Source organism: Podarcis vaucheri (genome assembly GCF_965113315.1).
Source record: "Podarcis vaucheri genome assembly, chromosome: 7".
In the NCBI taxonomy this organism is placed as follows: Eukaryota; Metazoa; Chordata; class Lepidosauria; order Squamata; family Lacertidae; genus Podarcis; species Podarcis vaucheri.
The window spans coordinates 87,012,626-87,028,626 of NC_138765.1; the positions used below are offsets into that span (position 1 = coordinate 87,012,626).

The 16,001-nt window shown below is 50.3% G+C and overlaps 1 protein-coding gene across 4 annotated transcripts in view; it reads right to left on the reverse strand.

The window, feature by feature from the left end:
- The window catches only part of GFPT1 (glutamine--fructose-6-phosphate transaminase 1), a 51,731-nt gene extending 36,067 nt beyond the window's left edge, over positions 1 to 15,664 (reverse strand). For 2 of the 4 annotated variants that reach the window (XM_082230039.1, XM_082230040.1), the window contains exon 1: positions 15,375 to 15,572. In XM_082230039.1, the coding sequence (XP_082086165.1) occupies positions 15,375 to 15,381 (7 nt within the window). In that variant the 5' untranslated portion in view covers positions 15,382 to 15,572. Of the gene's footprint in view, positions 1 to 15,374 lie in introns of all 4 variants that reach the window. The other 2 variants (XM_082230042.1, XM_082230041.1) reach the window with 2 other exon arrangements.
- Positions 15,665 to 16,001: the final 337 nt, after the last annotated feature.

Sequence of the window (16,001 nt, forward strand, 5' to 3'; positions counted from 1 at the left end):
ATATACATGCAATACTGCATTTCACTTTGTAACCACAACTATGAACTGAAACAACGCTTGTGTAGGATTTCTATTAGCACAGCCCCCAAAGTGTTGTAAATAAACTCATTTTTATAAAACATTATAAGCCACAGGAAGAAAAAGCACCACTTTTTTTTTTGCTACATTTCTCCCAAGCAGTATTTTATATATATATATATATAGATGTGTGTGTGTGTACATATACACAATTAAAATTGTAAGTAAAACAGAGAGAATGTAAAAGCAACTGCAGGGACAAGAGAAGGATCCATTAAGAAGGGGTTTTTTGAAGGAAGGATGGGATATAAATAAAATAATAAATAAAATTTAAAAAACATTTAAAAGCATAAAACATATTCTAGATGAGTGCAATGAAGTGGCTCCACTCTGCAGACTCTAGAATGGAGTGCAAGGATGTAGGATAAAGAATTTTGAGTTTGCATTACAGCCTTCCTTCAAAAAAAACCCCCAAAAAATCCTTCTTTGATTCGGTCCTAGAAAATCTAGCAGGCTTCTTGTGGATTTTTTAAATTATCTCAGTAGCTCCAGATCCCCTGATTTAGGCCTCATCTCTGCTACCATCTGCATGAGAAAAAATACACCACACATTCTGGAACTTTTACTTTTTAGACACTGTAGGATATATTCAGTGCTAGTTCAAATCAGAATAAACCCAATGGGTCAACCCCAAGCAATAACAAATCCATGGATCCCACAATTCCTGGGAAGTCTCAGAAAATAGCACCTGGAAAGTCAATAATGTGCTCGTACCTCTCAAGCACAACAAATGAGTTGCCTTGTCACAATAATGACTTGCATGCTCAATACATACCGCATTTGAGATTTATAAGGAAATCCCTTATAATCTCCATGCATGAACTCCCTCTGTGAAAGGGCACTGCCATACTCACACTTTCTTAGAAAGTGGGCAAGGCACAAGAAACAGGGGAAGAAGCCGGGTGGGGAGCTTAAGTCATGGTATTCCAGTTTATCAAGATTTCAGACAGGTTGTCAACTCCCAGTGGCTACAAGGAAGTGTTCAATTTCATTATAGCCAACAAAGTTAGTAATTACGAGCACTTCACTGCAGTAAAGCATTCCAACTCAAGAGAAGAGCTTTGGAACCCTTCCCATCCCAATATAACTAAGAAAAAACAAAGAAGAGACTGATTAACTTTTGGAACTGGCACAATGGATCTTGCTGAAAGTCTGTCTATCCCACCTGGTGCTCTTCTCCTTAGACATGCTCCAATATTGAAAGTCAGATGCAAGAAAAATGCATGAACTGGAGGGATGTAAGCAATGGGGAGAGACCTCGCTACTCCCCCACCCCTTTCTACGTAACTGGACTGGAGGACATCTGGGTGCTGTCCTCACAACTAGACTGAGTCTCAAAATTCTCATTTTTGCCTAGGCTAATCCTTACAGCAGGGGTAGGCAACCTAAGACCCATGGGCCGGATGTGGCCCAATCACCTTCTCAATGTGTCCTTTTATTTAAAATGCATCTCTGGGTTATTTGTGGGACCTGCCTGGTGTTTTTACATCAGTAGAATGTGTGCTTTTATTTAAAATGCATCTCTGGGTTAATTTTGGGGCATAGGAATTCGTTCTATTTTTTTATCCAAAATATAGTCCAGCCCACTACATGGTCTGAGGGATGATGAACCGGCCCACGGCTGAAAAAGGTTGCTGACCCCTGCCTAACAGTGAGCACCCCCAGCAGCAACGGTTCACATTTCTTTCCAATTCTAGCCCTTACCTCTCAAAAAGGTGCACAGGTGGCCAAAAAAAAACACCCCTCCTAGAATGACCAAGGGAGCGGATCTCTTTTGGGAAGCCATTGCAAAGACAGGGGGCCACCACTGACCAGACCATGGGTAGGCAAACTAATGTTGACCTGTGATCTACCAGCAAGCATATCTTTGGCTCTGGTGAGAGCATGGAAACAGAGACACACAGAGACACACACACCCCACATTTGCACCATGCCTAAAGAAGTGCCAGCCTTATACCACAAGCCTTGGAGACACCCAAAAAGCTGTGGGATTTCTTAGTTAATATGGCAAGCCAACACTGGTTGACCCCAGGGGGAAAGAAGCACATTCCACAGATTTATTGTTCATGGCTAGGCGATATATTGATATATTGTTCAAAACCAGTTTGAAGACCCTATCGTGCTATTGGTTTCATAATTTTTGGCTGGATATTGCAAATCATTCTGATGCATGGCTTTTTTCATTTTGCCCAATCTCAAAATAAGACGCTTTCAAACTATTTTTAAGGAAATTCGCCAACATTTACACTTCCAATATGGGTTGCCATACATCCAGAGTTTCCCTGACATTTCAGCGCTTTCTACTCAGACATTGTTTCCAATGGCCAAATCCCAGCTATGTCTGTGAAACTTTGGACATATGGCAACCCTACGTTAGCCCTTGCTCCCTCCAAGTGTACAAGCACTACACTAATTTTAAGGTGTGCTGCTAATCACATATTTTTACCAACTAAACATACACAGCACACTCCCAAGACCACTTCCTCATTTGCATGAGTTGAAAAGAAGAAAGGAAGTAAAATGTTACAGTTAAATAAATTTACTCATTCAGCTCATAAATAAGATCATAGTCCATAGGAGGAAATGTTCTCTATGTAAATTCTGTGATGACAGGGTTGAAAATAAGTTCCCAAGAAGAACTGTTATTACCTCATCTAGAGAGCCACCTAAAAGGGGCAGATGGAAAGAAGAATCACTAACTTTTGGCAGGTCAAAGCTCTCTACCTTATTGTTTGGAAGCAAATATAATTTGTCACCTAAAGTACAGTAATATATTACAAAATTACAAGAATCAGTGCCCAACCTCCTAGCAGCTATTTCACATAGCTGTCACATCCTATACAGTGGTACCTTGGGTTAAGTACTTAATTCGTTCCGGAGGTCCATTCTTAACCTGAAACTGTTCTTAACCTGAAGCACCACTTTAGCTAACGGGGCCTCCTGCTGCAGCCGCACCGCCGGAGCACAATTTCTGTTCTCATCCTGAAGCAAAGTTCTTAACCCGAGGTAATATTTTTGGGTTAGTGGAGTCTGTAACCTGAAGTGTATTTAACCTGAAGCGTATGTAACCCGAGGTACCACTGTATTTCCAATATGTTTTCCTTTGTAAGTTTTCCAATAGGTCACTTCTGTAAGGCTAGATATCTGTGCTAATAATTACTACTGGCGGTGCAGCGGCTCCCTAAGTTTTAAACACTAGGAAAGAATAGACCCATGCAGTCAGCAGAATGCAAGGCTAGCACAAGGCTGCCCTTGGGGGTCTCCAGACATGGCCCCACTCAGAGCTGTGTAAAGGGCAGTTTGCAACTCCAAAACTTGCCTGGAGGCAACTGTGATTCACCACAGATAAAACAGAAAATTGTATAGCTAAACTTCAGACCATAGCCATGTCAACACCAACTGGCCATGGTCTCTGCAGCATTGCTGGGGAGGAGTCTTCCCTAACCTACCTGGAGAGATGGTGGGGATCAAACCAGGGACCTTTGGCACGGAAAGCAGAAGCTCTGCTACTGAGCTATCATCCACCCTTTTAAAGTAGTTGATTTCCTGCTGTCCCTCTTCTGAGAGAGCCCAGTTAGAATTCACACATTCAGCTGTGTTCAGCCATGACTACTGCAAGTCACTACTTCAGAATTCAAATAAAAATGGGGGGGGGGGTTTTAAGAAGGGTTGTGTTTGTGTAACCTTGAAGTCAAAAGAATTCTATAGGCCTCCTTAGCTTGATAAAGGTCCGTATAGTTTAAGCCATGGTTTTCCCAGTAGTGATGTATGGAAGTGAGAGCTGGACCATAAAGAAGGCTGATCGCCGAAGAATTGATGCTTTTGAATTCTGGGGCTGGAGGAGACTCTTGAGAGTCCCATGGACTGCAAGAAGATCAAACGTATCTGTCAGAGCTGCTACCAGGTCCCAGCTCACATAGGACCACGCCACACAGCGTCCACTTTAAAAGAGTCTTTATTGAGTTACAGGTTTCATTTCCGAACTGCAGCGTGCAGCTCTACACCTTCTGCTCTAGGTCGGCGAAGACCCGTCTGAGTCCCCGCCTCTTGCACACCAGCTTAATACCCTAGCCTTGCTCCACCTCCTTCGCCTCTCCCTACGTCTCTGGGTCCTTCTGCCCCCCTGGGCCTCCTCCCTTCTACTCTCCTCTGACGCTGACCCCCCTGATCCTTCTGCCTCCTTGCGGCGGGCTTTAGGACCTGGCTCACTCTCCGGGCTGCTTACTGCTCCAGCTTCCGCTGCATTTGAACTTGGCGCGCGCGCCCAATTCTCTACTTTCCTCTTAACCGTTGCCTCGCTCTCTGAGGAGGGCGTGACCACCCCTGACTCGTGCCCTCCCTCCTGCTGACAGCCTCCGGAACCCGATGCCTGGCTACCTTCCTCCCTGCTGCTCTCAGTCTTGAGCGTGGGTCCCGACTTCCAGCTGCTGCCGCCCTCAGTTATGAGCGTGGGTCCCGACTTCCAGCTGCTGCTCTCTGAATCTCCTCTGTTCCCTTCCTCCTGGGGTGTCCCCCCGGATCCCCCCCTTGCTCTGCTCACTGGGGCTCCCTTTTGGGAGTCCTCTGACTCACTGCTTAGGCTTGGAGATCTCGGGTCGTCATCATCACTCATTCTCCCTTCGGCTTCCTCCCCCTCGCTCTCTGTTTCCACCCTTCTCTGCGTCTCTGCTTCTGAACCCCTGACATCCATCCCCCCCTCGAAGCCCCCCCTTCCCCCCTCCCCGCTGTCAGGTGTGGGTGCTGGGCGCTCCATCATCATGGGAGGGAATGCTGGATACAGGTCGCTCCCCGTGGGTGGCCGCCAACTGAAGACCTCCGAGTCTTCCCCCTCGCGGTCGTCGACGTTGACTTGTTGCTCTTCCATCTCTGTACCGCCGTGCTCGAACCCGAGGTCCTCCCCGAACACGTCCATGTCAGTCTCTGCGTCGGTCGCTCGACCTGGCATCTCCAGCCACTTCCTGCGCCATCGCTCCTCTGGTCGATCGTCCCACCAATACGAGTTGCCTGATGCCGAACCTGCTGGTGAACCTTCTGGGGAACGGGTGCTCCGTGCGGGTTCCCCTTCTGAGTCGAATCCATGGAACGTGCTGGAAGAAAGTGTGGGTGTGAACAACCAGTCGTCGAAGAAGCTCGCTGGCATGGGTTTGTGTGGGAAGAGGGCATGAAACTCGTCCTTGAGCAGGGGTTCCTCCAAAGCGTAGTCTGGTACCCAGCTATTGGCGCTGGCCCGGGTGCCCTCTCTGGCTAAGAGGTATTCGACTCCCTCTTCCCCCCATCTGGAGTCCAAAATCTCCGTGACCTCGTTGATGTGGTCCTGGTGCTTCACCTCCCGCGTCTCCGTCCGTTCCCGGAGCGGACTTGGCGCCGTCCCTGGCTCCTGGAACCTGTGAGGTGCCTTGTAGGGAGTGAGCACCGACCTGTGGAACACCGGATGCATTCTGGAACCCTCCGGCAGCGCCAGTCGGAAGGCTACCGGGTTGATCTGCGCTTCGACTTGGTACGGACCGATCTGCTTGTGCCCCAACTTCTTCTTGGCAAGCGACCTGGTCGGCACTGCGTGGGCTGCCAACCAGACCCAGTCTCCCACTTGGATCACTTCGCCAACCCGCCTGTGCTTGTCAGCTTGCACCTTGTAGGCGTGCTTAGCTAGCTCCAGCTGCCGTCTGAGTTGATCGTGGACCGCCTGCAGCTCTGACGCGAACGCGTCCGCCGTCTGTGGTTCTCCTTCCCCCACTCTCTCCAGTCCCGGGAAGGTTCTGGGATTCCTCCCATTGTTGGCAAAGAACGGCGTCACTCCTGTGGACACGTGCTTCGTGTTGTTGTAAGCGAACTCGGCTAGCGGCAGGTAATCCACCCACGTCGCAGGCTGTTGATTGGCATAGCATCTCAGGTACTGCTGCATGATGGCATTGACCCTCTCTGCTTGCCCGTTGGTCTGCGGGTGTCTTGCTGATGCCAGATTGACCTTGACATTTAGAAAACCCATCAGCTTCTGCCAGAAAGACGAGATGAACTGGCGTCCGCGGTCGGACAGGATAGACCGTGGCAGGCCATGCACTTTGAACACGTGATCTATGAACAGTTTGGCGGTTTGTTCCGCCGTGGCCACCTTCGCACACGGAATGAAATGTGCCATCTTGGTGAACAAGTCCACCACCACTAGCACAGCTGTCTTGCCTCTCGAGTTGGGTAAATCCGTCACAAAGTCCAGGGCCACCCTCTCCCACGGTTCAAACGGTGTTTGCAGCGGTTCTAACAGTCCCGCCGGTGGTCTGTGTACCGGCTTGGCCCTCTGGCAGGTGTCGCACCTCGCGACGTAGTCCGCGACCTCTCCTCTCAGCCTGGGCCACCAGAAGTCTCTCGCGACTAATTCCATCGTTTTCTCTGTGCCAAAGTGACCGGCCGTGGGTGCGTCGTGCAACTGTTGCAGTACCTTGGCGCGAAGGTCGTCTCCTGGTACATAGACAGCCCCTTTGCGTAGGAGCAAGCCGTCCCGCACCTGGAACTCGTCCGTGGTAGCCGTGCCTCTGAGCAGTTCCGCCATCTTGTCTTGCGCGAATGAGTCGTCCCGCAATGCACGTCGCACCGCATCCAGGTCTACTGTAGCTGAGGCACACGCCCACGCCGTCGGTGCGAAGATGTGCATGGCCGCCGCTGGCGTCACCTCTTCTAGGTATTGCGGTTTTCGGGACAGTGCATCCGCCATGATGTTGGTGTCGCCTGGGACGTACTCTATTCGGAAATTGAAGTCAGCAAAGAACTCCGCCCAACGTATCTGCCTCTGGTTCAGGAACTGAGCCGTGCGCCAGTGCTCCAGATTCTTGTGGTCCGTGCAGACCTGCACCGTGTGCTTGGCGCCGATTAGGAAGTGCCTCCACGCCTTGAAAGCTGCATGAATGGCCAGCAACTCCCTGTCCCAGATGGTGTAGTTCTGCTCCGACTTGCTGAGCTTTCTGGAGTAGAACGCTCCCGGCCGCCACACCCCCTGCGGGTCTCGCTGCAGCAGGACAGCTCCCACGGCTCTGTCTGACGCGTCTGTCTCTACCCTCAACGGTTTACTGGGGTCGATATGCAGCAGTTGCTTCTCCGATGCGAAGAGATGCTTGAGCGCTTGAAAGGACTGTTCCGCCTGCTCCGTCCAGATGAATTTCTTTTTTTTGGAGCTGAGCGTGTCCGTAATTGCTGCCGTCTGCATCGCGAACCCCTTGATAAACTTGCGATAGAAGTTGGCGAAGCCGACAAACCGCTGGACCTCCTTCCGGTTGCGCGGGCTTTTCCAATCCAATACCGCACGAACCTTGGTGCTGTCCATGGCTATCCCCTTGTCCGACAACTTGTATCCCAGGAAATCCACCTCCGTCGTGTCGAACTGGCACTTCTCCAGCTTGGCGTACAGTCTATGTTGTTGCAACCTGCTGAGCACCTCCCTCACGTCTCGGTCGTGAGCTTGCTGCGAGTCAGAGAAAATCAGGATGTCATCCAGGAAGCAGACGCATGTCTTGTAGAGGAGTCCCTCCAACACGTGATGCATAAAAGCTTGAAAACAGTGAGAGCCATTTTGTAATCCAAAGGGCATAACTCTGTATTCGTAGGTGCCCAGCGGTGTGAACATGGCCGTCTTCCACTCATCGCCCTCCCGCATGCGGATGAGATTGTACGCCCCTCGCAGGTCCAACTTGGTGAACACGCGTCCCTTGCGCACCGTCGCGAGGAGGTCGTCAATCCTGGGCATGGGGTAATCAGACGGTTTGGTCATCTGGTTCAAAAGGCGGTAGTCCACAACTAGTCTTTTTTGGGGCGTGTCTTTCTTTTTCACGAAGAAAACGGGACTGCCCCCCACTGCCTTGGACTCTCTGATGAAGCCACGCTCCAGATTATGCTCGATGAACTGTTTGAGTTCCTGCATTTCATCTTCAGACATGGAGTATAGCCGCCCCTTCGGCAGCGTCGCCCCCGGTAGGAGGTCAATCTTGCAGTCATATGGCCGGTGAGGGGGTAGCTTGTCCGCCTCCTTCTCGCAGAAGACCTCCAAAAAGCTCGCGTATTTGTGGGGGACCGCTTGCAACGTTCCCAACTGCAGTTGTGATTCCTCCTCCTCTCCCTCCCGTCGGGGCAGGATGCAGTGTTCTGCGCAATAAGAGGAGCCGAAGATCAGTTGTCTCTGGTACCAAGCCAGTGTCGGACTGTGCCTGTCCAGCCAACTCATGCCCAACACAATGGGCGTGTCCGACAGTTGGGTGACATTAAAACTGATGACTTCCCTGTGGTTGCCAAGGCGCATCACCATCGGTGGCGTCTGCTTCACCACCTGCCCCCCTAGCAACTCTCTGCCATCCACTGTGACGACTTGCAGGGGCAGAGTGGCAGGCAATAGCTGTATAGCGTGCTGCTCCACAAAGCTCTGCGCTATAAAGTCTGCGTTGCTTCCAGAATCCACAGAAAGCGGCACTTCGATAGTGACGCCGTCGGGTAGCTGGAGAGATGCTGTGAGCTGCACTACTGGTTTGGGTGGGAGGGGATCCGTGGGTTGCAAGATTGCTGGGGACTGCTTCACAGATGCGTCTGGCTGGGCCCCAGTGCCTCCGTCTCCAGCCAGACATCGTCGTTTCCCTGCTGTGGTTCTCCTTGCTGCGTTGCTGCAGTCACCATTGCTGAGGCTGCAGTGTGCTTGTGGAGCCTCCGGGGACACTCCTTCGCCAAATGGCCTGGATCCTCGCAGATGTAACACTTCCTGTTCCCTCTAGGAGGCTTCGCTTTCACTGCTGCCGGTGCTAGGGCTCTGGCTGCTGACTGAGCCCTTGCACCTCCAACCTCCATCGGTTCCCCTCCCCCTCCTGGCGGAGGTGTGGATTGCGCACGCGCTGCTTCCCTCGGAACGAAAGAGAAACTTCTCGCTGCTTCGCGCCCTCCACGTCCTTCATCTCTGCACCATGGACGTTCTTCCAGCCTCACCCCCACAGTCAGCGCCCTTTGGACCACCTCCTGCGTGCTTCGGGGCCTCTCCCCCCTTGCAATTTCATCCTTAACCGCTGAACTTAGACCCTCCCAGAAGAGGTCTCTGACAGGGGGCGAATCCCGATCCCATTCTAAAGCACTGACCAGCGCAAAAAATCGGGCGTGATACTGCCGGACGCTCGCCCTCCCTTGTTTTAGTCCATGAATCTCCCGTCTGGCAAGATCCACATCAATAGTAGACAAAAAACACGCATCCATCGCTTTGATAAAGGCATCTGCATTCTGAAGCGCCGGATCTTTATCCCTCCACAAATTGCGCAGCCAGGCTTTGGCATCCCCATGCAAATGGGACAATATGAACCCCACCTTCTCTTCCTCATCTCTAAAGTCTTTTGCCAGCAGTTGCAGTGCGCACATTACGTCTGCTCTAAAATTAGGGTACTGTTGCAAAGTCCCATCGAAGTGAGCCACAAGCCCTCCTGCTCTCCGTGCCAATCCCACGCCCTCCGGTCTGGGTCCCGGTTGCCCTTGCTTAACAAGCATTTCAAACCTGGCGTGTAGGTCTCTGTAGGCGGCTGTAGTCTCCTCCTCCCGTTTCTTGGAAGCCAATACCTCTGAGGACAACTGGTTCACTGCCTCTTGCAGCGCGGAGATCCTCTGTTCTTCCGTCATCTTGCTAACCTTTGTGAGCTCGCTTACAGACACCCCTCTTCCTCCCCTAGCGGCTTCTGCTCCCGCTGCGAGGTTTCAGGTTTCTGAAGCTTTGAAGAGACGGGTCTTACTGTCAGAGCTGCTACCAGGTCCCAGCTCACATAGGACCACGCCACACAGCGTCCACTTTAAAAGAGTCTTTATTGAGTTACAGGTTTCATTTCCGAACTGCAGCGTGCAGCTCTACACCTTCTGCTCTAGGTCGGCGAAGACCCGTCTGAGTCCCCGCCTCTTGCACACCAGCTTAATACCCTAGCCTTGCTCCACCTCCTTCGCCTCTCCCTACGTCTCTGGGTCCTTCTGCCCCCCTGGGCCTCCTCCCTTCTACTCTCCTCTGACGCTGACCCCCCTGATCCTTCTGCCTCCTTGCGGCGGGCTTTAGGACCTGGCTCACTCTCCGGGCTGCTTACTGCTCCAGCTTCCGCTGCATTTGAACTTGGCGCGCGCGCCCAATTCTCTACTTTCCTCTTAACCGTTGCCTCGCTCTCTGAGGAGGGCGTGACCACCCCTGACTCGTGCCCTCCCTCCTGCTGACAGCCTCCGGAACCCGATGCCTGGCTACCTTCCTCCCTGCTGCTCTCAGTCTTGAGCGTGGGTCCCGACTTCCAGCTGCTGCCGCCCTCAGTTATGAGCGTGGGTCCCGACTTCCAGCTGCTGCTCTCTGAATCTCCTCTGTTCCCTTCCTCCTGGGGTGTCCCCCCGGATCCCCCCCTTGCTCTGCTCACTGGGGCTCCCTTTTGGGAGTCCTCTGACTCACTGCTTAGGCTTGGAGATCTCGGGTCGTCATCATCACTCATTCTCCCTTCGGCTTCCTCCCCCTCGCTCTCTGTTTCCACCCTTCTCTGCGTCTCTGCTTCTGAACCCCTGACAGTATCCATTCTTAAGGAAATCAGCCCTGAGCGCTCACTGGAAGGACAGACCGTGAAGCTGAGGCTCCAATACTTTGGTCACCTCATGAGAAGAGAAGACTCCCTGGAAAAGACCCTGATGTTGGGAAAGATTGAGGGCACAAGAAGAAGGGGATGACAGAGGACGAGATGGTGGGACAGGGTTCTCGAAGCTACAAACATGAGTCTGACCAAACTGCGGGAGGCAGTGGAAGACAGGAGTGCCTGGCATGCTCTGGTCCAGGGGGTCACGACTAAACAACAAAGCTTGATATCAGCAAGAAATTGGAAGCTACCCAGCAGAAGGAAGAGCAGGTGCTTGTTTCACTCCTGGTGGCAACACCTGGCTGTGAAACATGAGGGTTCTGCTGGTGGGTTGAGACCAGAAACTCGATTGCAGCCCAGCCTAAACCAGATTGGTTCAGGTGCCACACTTCCTTTTGTACTTGTTTAAGGTATGGGTTAAGCTTTCTGGAAGACGATAAAGAACACAGCTGAATGATAGAATGCAGGGGAAATTTAAAAGGGGGGGTGAGAGAAAGGAACAGAGAGAAGGTAAAGAATGACCACATGCAACAAAAATGTTTTAGTTGGCCCCATATCTCATACTGGGGTTAAGAGGCACGGTGGAGAGAGATCCTTTGGATATGATAGTTGCTATGAGAGCACTTGCGCTGATGGGCAGGATAAAAATTGCTCAGACAAATTAATGTCAACAGTAGAAATATTTATTTCACTGCAGATGTTAAACAGAGCACCAGTCTCTACACTTAGTCAAACCAAATGGTCAGAAATGAACACTGTGTGCTCTACTAGGGTGGACAATTTCACAGCAAGTCAGGTCCCAAACTTTAGTTGTGCACTGAAAACCAGAACAAACTACCCATTTACGAAGAGCCAACAATCTCACTCTATTTTACTGAACAGGAAAAAACTGCTCTGTCAGTTCGGGCATTTCTTATTTACCTATAAATCAATGCTTGGAATCTGCTCTTAGTCCTGTAGTCAACCCCCCTCTCCCACCCCTGGCAGTGTAACCCACGAAGCTATGAATAACGTATCAGATTTTGAAATTATTCCAGTTTGATGCTGTACCAGTTTAATTATTAAAAGAAAGTGATCTTGTAAGATTTGCTCCCATCCTTACCTCTGCAGCAAGTTTAAACTGGTTATGAGTTTCACATTCAACTATGAACAAGGCATATATCTGCTACACTGGTTTGTCTGGACATCTACATTCTACCTGGGCTGTTAACAATAGATGAATTATACTTATTCCATCAAAGAATAAGCAAGTAAGATACAGAAAGGTCAGGGTAAAGATAAAACTGCAAGGGCAATAAACCCTACAATTTCAACCATGCAAGAGAAATAATCCCCTCAGAAATATGACCTGAAGAAAAGGCATTGGGCTTTGTCAGTCTTCATCACTCTAAAGGCACAAAATTCTGCTTTCTCATTTTGGAACAAGACAGTCAAGAGGCTATAACTGTATTCAGAAATATTTTAAAGGATATGTTTGTAGACAAAGAACAGATTATGCTATGCAATCTGAGAATCCCACACATTCCCAAGATTGAATTCACAGAAAGACTTGAACTGTGCTCACAGCAAACTATTTATAGCATAAATTGCCTATTCTATTCTTAGCACTGCCCCATTTTCCATTTTCTGAGGCAAATTTGCATAGCATTAAATGCACATGAGCAAACTGTGACTGCAGCTCTTCTTCACTTTGATCTTCAGGAGAAATTTCTCGTGAACCTGTGTCCCACATCAAAAAACCCCCACACCAATACCTGAAGGTGACAGAGTACAATAGAAATCCTTAGTGTTAAGAAAGCCGAAAGAATAGTGGATATATGGGGAAGTTGATATATGGCAGAGCATGTTCCATCTCCAACACCTTCCATGTGCAGCTGGAAAAGACTCCTGCTAGAAACCCAGGCGAACCACTGCCAGTGTGGACAATTGTCTAGATGGGCCCAGTGGCCTGGGATTCAATAAGCACATATAGACCTATGCTACGTCTGCACACCAAGAGAATGCAAATGATAATTCAGGGCTCAACCAGAAGGTCCTGGTTCACTAGGTGGCCTCAAGCAAGCCAGTTTTGCTTTTCTTCAGCGCCTAGTCCTTTGGAATATGGGGAGAATCATATTGACCAATTTAACTTAGAAGGAATTTGTAAGGATGAGTGGGGTCATGTGTTTTGTTTTGATTTAATTTATTTATTTCGTAAAATTCATATACTGTTCGAAGCAGTTGATAAATGTATGCACATGAACACAAAAAGAGCTACAGTATATACATACACACTTCCAATATTATTAAAATAATAATGAGGCAGTCTTATCATTAAGTTCTCTGGAAAAGTTGAAGATCAGGGAGCCTCATCTGTAGTTGCACCCTTTATGAATTTAAGAATAGAAGAAGGCCTGCTGGATCAATCCAACATCCTGTTCTCACAGTGGCCAACCAGATGCCGGCGGGAAACCAGCAAGCAGGAATGGAGCACACGAGGAGGCCTCTCCTCTCCTGTGCTTTCCAGCAACTAGTCTTCAAAAGCATTGCTGCCTCTGACCATGAAGGCAGAGGCTGGCCATCCTGACTAGAAGCAATTGAGAGCCCTTTCCATCATGACTTTTTAAAGCTTCCAAGTTGGTGGCCATCACTGCCTCCTGGAGGAGTGAGTTCCATAGTTTAACTATGCACCACATAGTGGAACATCATCACCAGAGATATGTGCCTAGCATCTCTTCTTTATACTTTTATTATGTCTTCTTTGCTGTGCTCTGAAGTGTTTCTTTTCTTTCTTTCTTTTTGGTGTTTTAAATATGTATTTCATGGTAGTCATCTCACAACATTTTTAAAAAGAAAAAAGGTGCAAAAAAATTTTTTCCATTTAATCTCTTATTAGCAATGATCTTATTAATGATGATGCCTCTGGAATTGATCCAAACACCCCTTGCCTTTTGCCTACATAAGAGGACTCTCTTTTCTTCTTCCACGTCCCCTCTTCTTCTGTGCCACATTAGAAGCTGCTTTTGAAACTCAATAAGGTTAAACAGCACCTTTCAACACATCAAAAGGATGTGCTTGTAGGCAATGTGCAAACACAACGTCAAATGGGGATTAAATGAAATATTAAATCTTTCTGGAACCACCGCAAGCAGCTCAGTGCACAAAACAAACACCATGCAAAGAGTAAAAACCTACATGCAAGCCAGAGATACAGAAGCAGCCCTTCCACCTACCAACACCAGCACCACTGGCAAACCCTAGCTTCAGTACAAGTTGCTAGAAAGGCAGACAGCCCTGAAGTTGGTGTGGAGTAGCTCCTGAACAGGCAAATCTGCTTTTCTACCTGTCTGACACACACCTATGCTCTTCCTCTACTGCACGGTTGGCTGCCACCCCTTCCCACCCCTTGTTCCCCTTTATATTTCTAGGTTAACATATTGCCATATTGTTGTATTTAGCCACCCTAAGCTTAACGGAAAACGAAGTTGAAAATATCTCCCTGCTGAATTCTGCCAATTCACCCCCTTCCTTATCATCAGCAATCTAAACCCGCTTTCCCAATATCACACACTCGTCTACTCTCATGCTAATTCCCCCACAAGCCTCACTTGCACCAGTCTCTCAAGACATTTGTCCCCTTCGACTTCGCACCCGCATAAGATTTAGGCTGTAAGCTCCTTGGGGCAGAGACCTGTGTTTTGCTTATGCTACTGGTCTTCAAAGCACCACAGACCCTAATGCCACTACTACTACCTCTACTACTACAGTACTGGGTCACTACAGTGGTACCTCGGGTTAAGAACTTAATTAGTTCTGGAGGTCCGTACTTAACCTGAAATTGTTCTTAACCTGAAGCACCACTTTAGCTAATGGGGCCTCCCGCTGCCGCCGCGCGATTTCTGTTCCCATCCTGAAGCAAAGTTCTTAACCCAAGGTACTATTTCTGGGTTAGCAGAGTCTGTAACCTGAAGCGTCTGTAACCCGAGGTACCACTATTACTAAAGCAGTTGTAGAGCTTCCCCCCCTTCATTATTTTCCTGATTTTGCTTAATAATAAATAATAATAATAATAATAATAATAATAATAATAATAAATTTTATTTATACCCCACCCTCCCCAGCCAAGACCAGGCTCAGGGCAGCTAACACCAGGTATACAATAAACTGATTAAAATACAACTTATTTAGGTTTCCTAATTGTTCCGCAATGTTCAAACATGAGGTTGCCTGTAAACAAACCATCTCTCTCACCCACCCGATTTCCATCTGCACATTCACACTGTCCCCACTACCCTCCTAAGATCTCCCTCCCGAACCACCCTGAAGGCGAAGGCACTCTGCACATGCTCAAGAGAGCCAGCGTCGGACTTTGGACAGGGGAGGGGGAGGGCGGGCTAAGCCCCTGGGTCTTTCCCAGAAGAGAGGCAGGTGCTGCCCTGAGGGCCTGGCCTTGCCCCCTCCCTCCCCTCTTCAGGCGCACTCTGCACATGGGCTGAGGAAAGGCTACTGCATGCGGCCGTAGAGCACGAAGGGGTCCCAGGGTCATCTAGCCCAGCTCGCTGCCGTTTGCTCTGAGGGAAGCGGGCAACCCTTGCGAGAGAAGCCGCCTCGCCCTGGCTTTGGCCCCTCAGCATCGCCCACCTCGCCAGCCTTCCCGGCTGGGCAGCCTCCATCCCTCCCTCCCTCCCCACCGGCCGCCTTCCTTCCCTCCTTCCTTACCGCACATGGTGGCGCCTGAGGAGACCGAGCAGGGCGACTGGGAGGCTGGACAGGCGCTTCCTCGCTGACGGGCCGGCGGGGACTGGCGGCTGAGGAGGCGGTGGCGGCGGCAACGGCGTCTCCTCCTCCTCCTCCTCCCGCGGACAGAGGAGCGGCGGGCGAGGGGCGCAGGCTCCCTGCCTGGCCCGCGATTGGGCCCGGCTCGGCCTAGCGGGCCCGGCTCCTCCTCCGCCTCCGCCTCCGCCGCCTCACGAGGCCTCCGGGCTGCCGTGTCACTCGGGGCGACGTGGCAGCCGGATCAGCATCCGCCTCAGGTGGAGCAGCCGGAGCCCCGCAGGCCGGAAGGGGGAAGCAGGCGCCTCTCGGCGGGCGGGCAGGCTCCAGGCCGGGGCCCGACGAGGCGCCCCCTTGGCGTTATTGTGATCAATAAGGTTAATATTACCATTCTGGGTCCCCTGGTTGGTGGTGGCTCGTGGCCCGGGCAAAACAATGCGCCCCTTGGGGGCTAATAAGGCACACACCCCCATTTGGGTCCAGTTACAGATACACTTCAATCTCCCAGGACATTCTATACAAGATCTCAAAGTAGCTGTTTTACTACAAAGGAATTTCAGAAATAGACTGGAA